General features: G+C 30.0%; 2 protein-coding genes across 2 annotated transcripts; both read right to left on the bottom strand.

Moving 5' to 3' along the window:
- Nucleotides 1-337: 337 nt before the first annotated feature.
- Nucleotides 338-5,327, bottom strand: LOC120069030 (thaumatin-like protein 1b). Its single transcript, XM_039020689.2, has 4 exons — nt 5,234-5,327; nt 4,258-4,641; nt 3,075-3,390; nt 338-609 (listed from the first exon to the last, which is right to left on the bottom strand). The coding sequence occupies exons 1-4, from the start codon at nt 5,289-5,291 to the stop codon at nt 471-473; spliced, it is 897 nt and encodes a 298-aa protein (XP_038876617.1). The 5' UTR covers nt 5,292-5,327; the 3' UTR covers nt 338-470.
- A 4,974-nt stretch (nt 5,328-10,301) lies between these two features.
- On the bottom strand, nt 10,302-11,468 carry CSP3 (cold shock domain protein 3). The gene has a single exon (XM_039020690.2). The coding sequence runs from the start codon at nt 11,332-11,334 to the stop codon at nt 10,525-10,527; it is 810 nt and encodes a 269-aa protein (XP_038876618.1). The 5' UTR covers nt 11,335-11,468; the 3' UTR covers nt 10,302-10,524.
- Between the last annotated feature and the right edge of the window lie 3,022 nt (nt 11,469-14,490).

Below are 14,490 nucleotides of genomic sequence, written 5' to 3'. Positions count from 1 at the left end.
ATAGGACAAATTTTATATCAGTTGAACTATACTCATTTTGAAGACGTTATAAGTCATTACTATTGTTCAAATTGAAAGTTTTATTAAAAAATGCATGATTTTAAATAGAATTTCAACATCTATTCATCTTCTTTTATTAACGTAATAAACTAAAGTAAAAGGAAAAGTGATTTGAATAAGTATATTTTAGTTAAATGTTCCCATAAGATGGGCATTTTTCCTTTTGGAACCTATCTATCTATCCTCTAGAAAAGGCACAGGCCAATTTTGATTTAAAAAAAATTGGAATTTTCCCAAAATTAAAAAGGATTTTTTTAATTTAAAAAAAGAAAAAAAAAACCTCAAAATCTAATACTATACATTATACAACAAAAACTAAAATCAAAAAATGTGTGCATGGATCTATCTAAAATTCCATGCTAAATGGGCCCAATAATGGGCCGATGGGCCCAATGGCGAGTGGTGAAGGTTTAAAAGAGACGCAAAAATCGCCGACTTAGAGCTGCCGTCACGATGGAGATAACGGCTACTGACGTTGACGGTCTGCCCGAAAGCTCAACTCTTGAGACGTCCACTGCCCGTGGGTACTGCCCGTTTGATGATTTCAAACTGCATAATCATAGTCATTATTCATCACACCCAAAAAATTTCAATAAAATCCACTTTAAAGAAATAAACTTTTTAAAAATCAATTGAGTTTTTAATTCTCGTTTTTCATTACGATAAGTTCATATCATTATCAATTCAAAAAAAAAAAAAATGATATCATTAATACCATTATTTGGAGTACGATTTAACTCAACTAGTTAAGACATATACTCTTAACCAAATACTAGAGATTTGAATATTTACATCTTTACAACGTGTTGGATTTCAAAAACCATGAGGAAATTACCTTTTTACCACAAATTTTGAAAAAATGTGTGTATGGTCACTAAATTTTAAAAATGTATACTACCTGAGCTTTTAAGAATATGTGCATTTTTTTTTAAAATATGTGGGATCGAAAGTTCAAAATCTTTGACCTTAAAGTTAATAATACATATTTTATGTCAATTGAGTTATATTCTTTTTTACATTAAATATACAATTAGGTATCATATAATAACTTATTATATATAATTAATGGTGGATTTGAGCCCAAAGAACATAGTTTGCCCACCCATAATCTTTTTGTGCCAAAATTAAAATAAATTTTATGTCAAATAAAGACTCATTATATTCATAGCTCAACGGGCATCCTATAATAACTTATTATATATAATTAATGGTGGATTTGAGCCCAAAGAACATAGTTTGCCCACCCATATCATTTTGTGCCAAAATTAAAATAAATAAAATAAAGACTCATATTTCATAGCTCAACGGGCATCCGTGGCTATTAAATAATAATAATAATAATAATAATTTTTTTAAAAAAAAAATATTTCTTGAGCTTGTTTCCTCTTGTGTCATGTTATGATAAATTATCATTTTTAGACTAATTAATATCTCATGTAAACATTTAAACAATGGTGTTAACGACAAAAAAAAATTATTAGAATAGAGTTAAATTTTAAATTTTAGAAAAAAAAAAAAACCCTTAAATACTCACAAATACAATTATCAAAGTTTATGGCTAAATTATTATTTAACCATCAAGATTCAACCAACTCCTAATAATAAATATAAAATAAAATAAAAACCTTATTTTCACGAAATACTATTTCTTACAAACTACTATTGTTATAAACTTAGGTTACCCTATCTTGGATATAGGAATTCTTAAACATTTATATATGGATAATTATTTTTGAAAATATTTTAAATATTTATCAATGCCTATCACTATAACATTTTGTTATATTTGTAAATAAGTTTGCTCATTTTTCTTTATTTAAATACAACCCTAAAGTCTTAACCACTTAAATTATGGATCTCAAAATTATTTCTCAAAATGGATCATTTATTCCAAATCATGCTACACATGAACAAGTTGGCTCCAATTATTTGTTCATTTTTCTAGAAAATTCAAGGATTAAATTAAGTTATATCACCATCTAAAATCAATCAAAGGGAAAAAAAGTTGACACCCTGAATTTTTTTTTTCTTTTTAAATGGACGGTGGAAATGAAAGAAAATTCAAATAAAACCACATCCACCTTTCATATGAAACCAAAAGAATTTAGGTCAACTAAAATTTTGTTCCAAACTCAAAAAAAAAAAAAAAAAAAAAAAAAAGGAATTTTGTTCGTGCAAGAGACTACCTTCCTTCACAGCTTGCTTTCATATCTAAGATTAATATTTATAGATTTTAAATTTTGAATTTTTCTGAGTTAATCCATAATAGTTCTATAAATAGAAGAGAATAACAAAGTATTGGAAATTAAATAATTATTTTTTCAACTATTCTAGATTTCACATTTAATTTTGTATATATAAAAGATGATAAGATTCAAAATAAACTAAGAAAATGACATTTGCCCATATTAGGCCCATACTGCATAATTATTGATGCTATCATTGAAAAAATAAATAAAGGAAAAAATCATAAAATTGAAAGTAAATCTATAAAGTATTAAAACTTTTCACAAATTATGTTTAAATTACTATTTTTAAAATATTCCTTTTGTCCCTATATTTTGAACTTTGGTTGATTTTGGTCCATATATTTTCAAAAAGTCACAATTTTAGTCCCTTCATTTTCATTTTACTTTATTTTTTCAAGGGATCAAAATAATCACTTTTTGAAAATCCAAAATGAACTAAAGGTAAAAATACAATGACCAAGATGGATATTTTGAAAGCACGGGCACCAAAAAGAACAAAAATCAAAAGTATAAAGATCAAAATAGTATTTAAACTATAAAATTATTACTTACGAATTGTTATTGGTAGTCATAGTTCGGTTTCATTTTATAATGCATGTATTTGGTCTAGTTTCAAACTTTTTTATGGTTGATTAAACCATACAAATCATTGTTCTTGTTACTATATTAATATTAAAAATATATGATATACTTTTTATTAGTATGATCGTGACAATGAAGTTGACATAGTGAAAAAGAATGAGATTAAAAAAAAAAGTGACGCACCTAGTTGAAAGAGAAGGACAAAAAGTGATGAGGTAATTGGCAGCAGTGCAAGTGAATGTGCTAGTTCCGTCATCATAGGCATAACTATAAGCTTGAGGGCATGCGGACTTGAAGAACTCTGAATAAGATGACGGTCGACAAGTGTTTGGGTTCCCATAATCACCACTACAACAATATTGAGCGTCACCAAATGCCCCACAAGCGCTCTTACATGCTACACTTTGTCCACCAGCATCGCTCGCCACCACTCTTAATTCTGTTGGACATTTGCTATTTAAGTCTGTCGCACACCCAATCACTGTGCAATTTCCCCCACCTACTTCCATGCAAGTATTTAAAACATTAGCCATCAACATTTATTCTTTTGGTTTTAGTTTAAGTGTTAAATTAGAGCACTTAGATAAAATATTGGTAAGAGTGAGTCTTAAGTTACCGATTGACTCAAAAAGCTTAAACTGATAGGTGTAGATAAATTTCATATCATATCACATTATCTGAAGAAGACCCACCAACAAGTGGAAATGAATATTAATTGGGGAGAAAATAAACGCTTGAACATAGGACTTCCATGTACCACATGCTCTAATATTATCTTAAATCGTCGATTGATCCAAAAACTTAAGCTAACAAGTGAAAGTAAGTTTAATATCATATCATCTAATAATGAGAATGAAAACTTAAGAAACTAAACATAAAATGAATTAGATTTATAATAAAATATAATAAACCTGCATGATTTAAAATAAGATTTGTTATATTTGTAATTTATGTTTCTCAAATAAACGGAAATGATATGTGATTTTAAACGTTTACAAAGATTGAAATAAATAAAAACAAACTATCTACCTTATTTTTACGAATACTTTCGATCCACCCTCGATTTTACAAATATGTTATTAAAAGAAAAAAATCCTAACATACTTAAACCATAGAATTTGTGTTGGAATTAGACACTTAGTGGACGTTATGTCCAAATGATAACCTAAATAAGAAAAAGTAAAAAAGTAAAAAATCAAAAGTGATAAATATTGAAATTATATTAACCAAAATATTTGATGATCAACTTTTATTTTACACTTTTTTAGAAAACATCTCTTACTCTAATAAGTTATTAATGATATTAATAGGCTTAACAGATATTTCTAAAATTAGGACGTCGATATTTAAATATTTAAAAAGTTACCGGTTCCATCTTGTGGAGTTATTAGCATAGGAACGTTGTAGCCATCGACGAGACTGACATCGTAAAAATCAAGCCCTCCCGCACCATTGAGAGTGAACTCGGCAAGGGTGGCAGGCGGGGTAGCACCAGCACCGTTGCATTCCACAGTGCCCGTGCCGCAGTCGGCCGTGATGCAGGAGAATCTGCCGGCGGCATCTTGGGAGCAATAAGTGCGGCCCCAGATGCGGCCGGACCATCCCGGCGGCATGGTGAGGGCGTTGGACTGTCCTGTCTGCAGGACGAAGCCGGTGGTGGAGAGCTGTGATGTACCGGCGCCGGACAAAACTCCCGGCCAAACTGTATAATCACATTGATTTAAAATAGTGAAAGTTGCTGAATTTACACCTGTAAAAAAAATTAATTTATTTAATTAAATAAACGATAGTGATAATTAAAAAATAAGAAAAAGGCAAGAAAAGGGGTTGATGTAGCAAATTTTTTTATTACCATAAATTAGCCAATCAGAAAATCTATTTTTAGGCTAATTTATATTTTTTTTCTTGTAATCTTCTTTTTTAAAAAAATGGAAACTTATGTATAAAATTGTTACCATATATTGTGGTATAAATTAACCTAAAAATTAGAGATTTTGATTGTGGTGACGATTTTATGTACAAGTTTCAAGTCTTTAATATGCATTTGGTTTAGAAATTTAAAGGTTTTAAAAGACAAATCGATGGAAAGAAGGAATGAAAAAATAAAACCCCAAAGAATTCAACTTTTTTTAATCAACTACTTTTATATAATGTCAATACATTGTTATTAATCAAGATAGATATTTTAAAAGAGAAAAAAGAAAATGAAAACAAAAATGAAAAGAACGTTAAAAGTTTCAAGTTTTATCTTAAAAATGAAAGTTTTAAAATATTTAAACACAAATATAATTGGCTCTTCATTTAATTATCTCTATAAAACGAAGGAAAAGAAAGGAAAATACCTGAAAAGAAAGGGAAGAAGAGGAAGAGAGAAAAAAGAGAAGGAGAAATGGAAGCCATGGAAGAAGAAAAAGAAAGTGGAGAAAGGAATTTATAGAAGAGAAGAAGGGGAAAGGCACGTGATGAGAGGCTAAATCTTAGGGTCTCTCTCACAAATAAACCATTTTATTGTACTTTACTACTTTTGGACGGTGATTCAATTTTGTTGAAGTTTGAGCCCTTAAACCCAATTATTAAATAATTCAAAAGAGAATCTCTATTTGATTTTCTTTAGATCTAAGGTTTGTTTTAATGCACATTCAATTCCGTTTGACTCCTCTTTAATATCTATCTCATATCTGCGTTCTCGTAAAATATTTCAGTACATACTTTTTTTATAACACGTAATATATCATTTTATAAGTAATACTTGGATTAGTCCGGTGTAGTCTATTTCAATCAAATAAAAGAAATTAAAGATTTTTACCAAGAATAAGAAAATAGTTTGTCACATAGGAAACTGTGATTAGACTATTGAGTGAGACTGCACAAAGATAAGCGCAGCTCAAGATGCACCCGAATATTTTTTTTATTTTATTTCATGGGTCTTATATCATGCTATCCTTGAATGTTTTTTTATTGTAAACAATGAACAAAGTGAATATGAAGAGAAAAATTCATTAATATTATTTTAACGAAAATATTTTTAGTGTTGCACTAATATAAAAATGTTGGTTAAATTATAAGTTCAATCTCTAAAGTCCTGTTTGGTAACAATTTTTGTTTTTTTTAAAAAAAAAAAAATAAAGTTTATTTCCTCTCTATTTCTTACAATGATTTGCATTTTTCTTAGGTACAATGATTGAATATTTAACCAAATTCCAAAAATAAAAATAAGTTTTGAAAAACTACTTTTTTTTAGTTTTCAAGATTTGGGGTAGTTTTTTAAACCGGTAAAATGTTGATAACAAATGAAGAAATTTGGAGGTAAAAGTAGTGCCTATAGGCTTAATTTTCAAAAATAAAAAACCAAATGGTTACCAAATTATTACTAAATGGAACCTAATGTTTAGTTTTTAGTCAAATAAGTTGTCTAAACTTTCAATTTTATGCCGAATAAGTTCTTGGATTTTAAAAAGTGTCCAATAAGTTCTGAAGTTTTGATTTTATATCTGATAAATTATATGATTTTATCTTTCGTATCTAATAGATAATTGACTTATTAGACAATTTTTAAAAATTTAGAAACTGTTAACTCAAAATTCAATTTTATGTCTAACAATTCATTACTTTTAAAAATGACCTATTAGATTCAAAATTGATAGTTCAAAGGCTTATTAAACCCAAAATTGAAAGTTTATAGATCTATTAGATACTTTTTAAAAAAATTTAACTTAATAGACCAAAACATAAAAGTTTTAGCGGTTAGATTATTTGTTTAACCTAAAAAGAATATAAATCTACTCTTTTTATTCACTCTTTGTCACACCTAAGACATTTAAGAGTGATATTTGATTAGCATCTAACTACTCAAATTTAGTAATATTTAATCTAAAAGAATAGAAATCTATAAGAGATCAAGTATTTGATTGGAACTTTTTATTTCCTAGTTCAACTTCATGGAAGAGGTAATTCATCATTCAAATTTTTTACCTATTGATCGAGAATATATCTCTATTTGACTGAATAATTTCTTGTATATAACTTGAGATTTAGTAATTTATAGAAATGACGATAATCTAATTATAGTCCGATAACCCAATTATAGCATAAATACATAAATTAAGGTCTAAATATCTCAACATAGTTCTTACCTTAATAAATGCTCCTAAAAGTGAAATCGGTTTAAGGCAAACACATATATATATATATATATATTTATATTAAAGAGGCCAAGGGGCATATGGGGATTCTTTCATCCTATTGGAAGGTAGCTGATGCATCAAAACTAAGAGTCACATGATTTTTCAGATCTCTGAGAGGCCAACCGGGGTGGCTCCAAATTTTTAGGTTTGTGGGATTTGGGATTTAGGGAACCAAACCCAAAAACATTACTAAATTTCTCTTTCGATTGGTTTTCATGCATTGGATTCCTAAGTTACTGTTGTTGCACTCAGCTTTATACATAATTTATAAGGATATTTCCCAGCAATTTGATGATTGGATATGTGATGCTTGAGTATGTTATGACACCAATGAATCAGCATCATATTGAAATAATATAAAAAAAAAAAAAATTATGTGATCATCAAATATCAAACTTAGAATACACTATCACATTGAAATAATATATAAAATTATGTAAGCATCAAATAATAAGGTTAAAATACACCAAAAAGGAATACTGACAACAATGTGTACATTTCAACCCAACAAGTAGCAACTCTATAGAAGATGCAGGAAACTATCAAGACTGTTGCAAGTCTATGTTCTTAAGACAATAACTCTACTTCTCTTGAACTATTAAAATTGGACAAAGTCAAGGAAAACGACTTTAAATAAACATCATTCCACGTTTTTACACTGAAATATAGAAAAACTTCTAAACAAACAATTTTAAAATCCAACCATAATCTCTTCGAATAGAAGTTGATCATAGTACTAATAGTTAGTCATCTTTACTCATCTAACTATGGATTATAAATTTGAATCTTTCATCTTTTAGTTTCAAGATGATCGAAATGAACAAACCAAAAGGACAAACAAAAGTTAAAAGGAACTCTAAGATTTGGTAAGATCCAAAGCAGCATTCATTCAACCATCGAAATGACAGTCCACTGCAAGACACGACCGTTGAACTGTTGTAAACAAATTTGACCAACAAAACCGAAAACATAACACATTACGGCTCCATGTCCTCTTCATCCAAAGGAAGAGACATCAGACATCTTTTGTTGTTTTCTATACTTCTTCCAAAGCTCAATCTTTCCAATCAACTAATAATTTTAAATTATTATAATAACAGAAATATTGAGATTGTCCTTTACACAAAATTACAATTATCTGTTTGTTTCATTACTCCCTTCCCAAAGAAAACCTATACTTTGAAACCATATTTAAGTTCTCACTCACTTGTAATATGTTTCCAAAAGGAACAAAAGAAAAAATAAAAACAAACAATCCGAATACCACTCTCCTAATTACAAATTATGTAATTAGGATTTTCATAAACCATGAGAAGATTTTGTTTCTGTTTAATCGAACTTTCAATTTAATGTGGATTTCATTAGACAACTTATAAATACAAAATTAAGCCTTCAGGCACCTAGTAGGCATTTCAGAGACTACAACAAAAACTAGGCCTTTCAGAGACTATAAGACATCAAATTAAAAGTTTAAAGACCAACTACTATTAGACAGTTCAATGACCAAATAAACACTGACCCAAAAACTCCATGAATAAATGGAAGCACAACAAAAAGATAGAGTAGGAATAATGAGTACGAACTTCAAATTAAAAAGCTCAGAAGTTCTCTAAGCAGTCACTCAATAGCAGCAAGCCTTTCATGTTATGAATTTACAGAACTCAATACAAATAGCAATAAGGAAAAGAAGCAGGGGGCTAAAGAAGATAAACAGTGGCAATGAGAGATTTCATCAGCCTCTCTTAACAAAGCTTAAGATATCATAACCAAAGCACAAATATTTGATATGGTAAGGAGAACAAGTTTTTAACATCTCTTGGAATGTGATAAACTATATTGACCTATATGGGAATTTTTTTTTTCTTTGAGAAAATACATGAGAATAAAGTTGAACTTAACTATTATGGTCAACACACGAATAAGCATAATGCATAGCATATCAATATCAATCAAACAGAAGAATGCAAGACTAAAAAAGGGCATTTAAGCTATAAACTGGACGGATGTGATTACAAACACAATACTATATTCCTTTCTAAAGGTTTTATTCAAACTTCAAAGGAATGGTTTTGGAGAATACTAGACTTTCCAAACTATATTCAATATCTTTATCCAAAAACCAACAAAAGAAACTCCTTGAGAATGAAAATTCATTAAAAAAAATGAAGAACTACATCATTTAATCCCCAAACCAATCCAAAATGATAACTATATACCATAAAAGAAACCTTACTTCTCATACAAGGGATGGGCAAGGGCAAGGGAAAGGGCAAGGAGGAAAAGAATAATGTTTTAAGCAGTTCCATTTCATGTATAGGAGAAGCTTCAAACCCTAAACCAAGGTATTACTCTTTACTTAAAGCAGCCTTGTCACATATATACCGATGAAAATTTAATGCACTTGCATAAATCTAGCTATTCAAAAAAATAAAAAGTTACTTCATAGTAGTTTTAACTTAAGATATGATTTCTAACAATTGCTTAAAAACTGATAGAATATACATAAAATCATTTACAAATCAGTGTTCAAACGACTGTTCCACACCAATGTCCCCCCATAACCCACCCCAACTCCTCAAGAAAAAGGAAGTTGGGATGGATAAAAAGAAGGTATCCCTCACCTACACCTCACATTCACAAAAAGAAGGCAGTGACTTGACACTAACAAGCATTCAATTATTTGCACCTTCTAGACTAAAAGCGTGGACGCATTAGCCTTCTTTTAATTCAATTATTTACATTCACTTTCAATGCTTTCTGCTTCGTCTTGTTAAAGCCCTGTATATACCTATGTTTTTATTGGTAAATCTTTTGGACAATTTATAAATTTATACTAGGGTCTAGGAGTCAAATCTATGAAACTTGAAATGGGATTAAAAGCATAAAACCACCAACCACCAACCACATACCACAACTTCTAAAATACTTCCACACCAGAATTTATAAAGCACAGAACAAAGCAAGACAGAGCAGAGTGCACCCGGACATGCCTTGTAACACTTGAGGATCATAATAAAAGAAATCCATTCTTGATGATGAAGAAGTAAACAAAATGAAGGCCTAGTACGGTATTGCTAAAACAAAGAACATGCCTACAACGTATATCACCAAACTGAACTTAGCTACTTCATCTCATGGGCTATTAGATGTTAACATGGATAATTACAATTGAATCAGACATCGCACAACCTGAATTCGAGATATAAAAGGTAATTAAAAAAAAAAGGAAAAGAAGATAAAAATGCCTCATTTAACCGAATTACCACACCATGTGTGAACCTGAAAAATTTGCCCCTAAAGAGCGAAACAACCATGAAATATCAAAATTAATAAAAACCTCTCAAGTAAGCTACGTATAGCCACCATCCACACCAAAAGAAGAACATAATTAAAGGACAATATTGAGGTTAAAGGAAAAATTATATACTATTACTCTTTCCCCCTCCTTATCAAGGTGCATCAGGACACTCCCTAGCAAAATGACCCGATTTCCCACAATTGAAGCAAGTGTTTGGCCCACCGCCACCGCCGCTGCCGCCGCCACCAAATCTTCCGCCACCACCGCCGCTGCCACGGCTTTCATTCTGGCAATCTCTAGCTATATGCCCATATTCCCCACAATTAAAGCAACCACCACCACCACCACTCCCACCTCCAGCTCCACCCCTATTGCAATCTCTAGCCAAATGCCCAAAACCACCACAATTATAGCAAGCCCCGGCACCACCGCCGCCTCCACCTCCACCTCCGCCACTGTTTCCTCGCGGACAATCCCTCGCTAAGTGGCCAACTTCACCGCAAGTAAAACACCCACCGCCGCCTCCACCACCGCCGCTGCGGTTACTAGCACGAGTACAGTCTCTCGCCAAATGCCCTTGCTCACCGCATTGATAACACGCACCCCCACCGGCTCCACTGTTCCCATTCCGCCTATCACCTCCCCTCCAACCACCAAACCCATAACCTCCACCGCCACCTCCGCCGCGACCACCCCTTCCACCACCACCACCAAAGTTATCCCTTCGATTTCCCGAAGATCCATCGAGCGCAACAACCTCAATGGCTTTCGATTTGCCATCATCACCAGGAGCGATCTGAAACTCGACATGATCTCCGACGACAAGGCTCCGGTAACCATCGGATTTAATGGAAGATTGATGAACAAACAGATCCGGACCTTCTACATCTGGTTTGATGAAGCCGAAACCTTTCGAATCGTTAAACCACTGAACCACACCAGTCAATCTCTCTTCCGCCATCTTCAAAGTTGGGAAGAAATTTCTGTGCAAAAAAATGGCGATGAGAGCAAAATATTGAAAGGGCTTCGCAATATATAGAAGCTGAAAGAGAGAATGAGATCTACCCTTTCCAAAACCCTAATTCGCTTACGGTTTATTTCCCCCATTTTTTGTATTTTAAATAAATTAAGAATTAAATTAATTAACTTTTCATTTTTTTTAATATGCTTTTTTTTTCTTCTTCTTATTTCAATTTAATCGTTTTTCCATTAATATATTTTTTAAATTGACTTCGAAAATACTTTTATTATTTTTATTTTATTAATTAGGAAGGTAATCTACACAATTGAGATCTCATTCATCTCATAATTATTCATTTGGAAAATAATTTTTTGTTGATAAATAAACAATGATAGTGATGATCATTACCTCATAAAAAAAATACCAAATTTTTAAATTTCTACATAATTGTTCTTTATCATTGTATTGGTATTTATAATAAACTTTAATAATAAATTTAGGGTAAAATTAAAGATATTTTGTAGATATTATAAAATCTGAGAATTTTCATATTTTAGTCTTAATACTTCGTTACTTAATTTTGTTTTATGCTCATAATCTTCAAATATTCGACTTTAATTTACTAGCTTTTAGATATATTCTTTTTCACTTTTGTTTGTTCTAAGTTAACTCTTATCTAATTGGTTTAGAACTTGTCGGTAAAGGCAGATCCAACGATGGAAATATAATATAGATTTAGGGTTTAAATCTTTGGTTCCCGAATTTTAATTTTATTCTATTTTACTTTATAAATTTTTAAAAACAACCGTTTTAATCCTTAAACTTTTAAAAATATTTATTTTGGTCCATAGATTTTATTAATTGTTGGATGAAATTGAATCTAGTACGTGTTGAGCAAATGAAGTTGAAGTAAAATGACAACGACCAATACTTCAAAATACTGGACGACCAAATTCTTGAACGAATTTTGAGTTTTCATATGAAAAATCATTTTACCACCTAATTCTAATTGAAACCTCTAGACTTTTAACGTGATTAACTTATTTGATAGCTTTATCATCTAAAAATACAAGTCATCTCATATTTTGTTTAAAAGTTAACATAATTTTAATAACATAATAAAGTAATAACTTTTTAAAAATTGATTCAAAGTTCAAAATTAATTTTAAAATAGGATTTAAATCTAGATTTGGAAATATAATAAATTTGAAAACATAGTACTTTAGCATTATATTTATAAACAATAATATAGTTTTCTACTTTTTTTTTTTAAGAATTTAATACCACGAGAATGAGCGCTAAAGTTTTTGACGTATTAGTCGAATTAATACATCTTAATGTTGAACTATGCTCGATTTAATATAATATAGCAACAATTTTTTTAAAATATATATACACACATATATATCAACTATTAATAAATATGTAGTTAATCTAGTGATCATTTATCTGTTTTCTTTTTTCTTTTGCAAAGGGTCATTTATCAATTTATTAACATAGTTTGTTTTATAAAATTTGTAGAATTGCTATTATCTAATATATTCATCATTGTTGTAAAATTGAGCAGTACAACAACGTACAACGAGAACACGGATATGGAGAATGTATAATATTAAAATAAATAAAATATAATATATAAAATAAATAAATAACAAAATATGAATTTATCCATTTTCTCCAATCTTTTTAGATTGATCAACAATGTATATGTCTCTTCGGAAGCTCCACCAAATACTTCTATTTATAGGCAAAATGACAAATAAAAAGGTGACTTATTATGGACACCAATAATATGTGGGCATGAGACATATGGGTAGAGTGACACATGGCTTGGTCATCTAATTACACCCAATTTAACATATTTATAATACTCTCTCTTAGATGTTCATTATATATATGAAATATGTCTCGTTAAAACCTTACTAGAAAAAAACTCGTTGGAAAAAGAGTACATATTTTATATTATCTAATACTCTTAAAAAGAATACAATATATTTACTTCCTCTCATGGAAACATCACTTGAGATCTCTGAGTCATTGCATTCCAATGTTGTGCACCAATTTTTCAAAGGTTGCAGTAGGTAATGCCTTTGTGAATAAGTCTGGCAGGTTATTGTTTGAATAAATTTGTTGTATAGTGATGTTGCCAATTTCTTCAAGGTCATGAGTATAGAAAAGCTTCGATGAAATATGTTTTGTTCTATCTCATTTAATATATCCTCTTTTGATTTGGGTTATATATGTTGTGTTGTCTTCGTATAATATCAATGAAAGATTTTTTATTAGAAGACAAACCACATGTTCCACGAATGTGCTGAGTTCTTGATATTAGCCATACACATTCTCAACTAGCCTCCCGAATTGCAAGGATTTCATCATGATTTGGAGAAGTGGTTGTTATGATCTGTTTCACTGATCGCCATGATACCGCAGTTCCTCTACATGTGAACAGATAACCTGTTTCAGATCTAGCTTTATATGGATCATATAAATATTCATAATTTACATAACCAACTAGATCAAATTTTGATTTATTTGAATAAAACAAACTCATATCTATCATTCTTTTGAGATAACGAAGTATGTGCTTAACTTAATTCCAATGTTTTTTTGTTAGAGAAGAACTGTACCTAGCTAATAAATTTACTGAAAATGCAATATCCAGTCTTGTATTATTAACAAGATACACAAGTGCACCAATTGTACTAAGATATGGTACTTTAAGATCAAGTAGTTATTTATTATCATCTTGAGGTCAAAATGTATCTTTCTTCACATCTAATGAACGAACTTTCATTGAAATGTTCAATGGATGTGTTTTGTCCATATAAAATCTTTTCAAAATTTTTCCTATATAAGTTTATTGATAAACAAATATTTCATCTTCTAAATGTTTAATTTGCAAACCAGGACAAAATTTTATTTTTTCCAAGATCTTTTCTCTCAAATTCTTTCTTAAGATATTCTATTGTCTTTGAAAACTCTTCAGGAGTTCCAATTATATTTAACTTGTCAACATATACAGTTATAATAACAAATCTTGATCAGAATTTCTTTATAAAAACACATGGACATATTGGATTATTTTGATATCATTCTTTTAAAAAAATATCCACTCAAGTGGTTGTACAACATTCGTCCTAATTGTTTCAATCC

The sequence above is a fragment of the Benincasa hispida genome, chromosome 11, assembly GCF_027475165.1.
Source record: "Benincasa hispida cultivar pf3 chromosome 11, pf3_genome.v1.1, whole genome shotgun sequence".
Lineage (NCBI taxonomy): Eukaryota > Viridiplantae > Streptophyta > Magnoliopsida > Cucurbitales > Cucurbitaceae > Benincasa > Benincasa hispida.
This window is presented reverse-complemented; position numbering and strand designations above follow the sequence as displayed.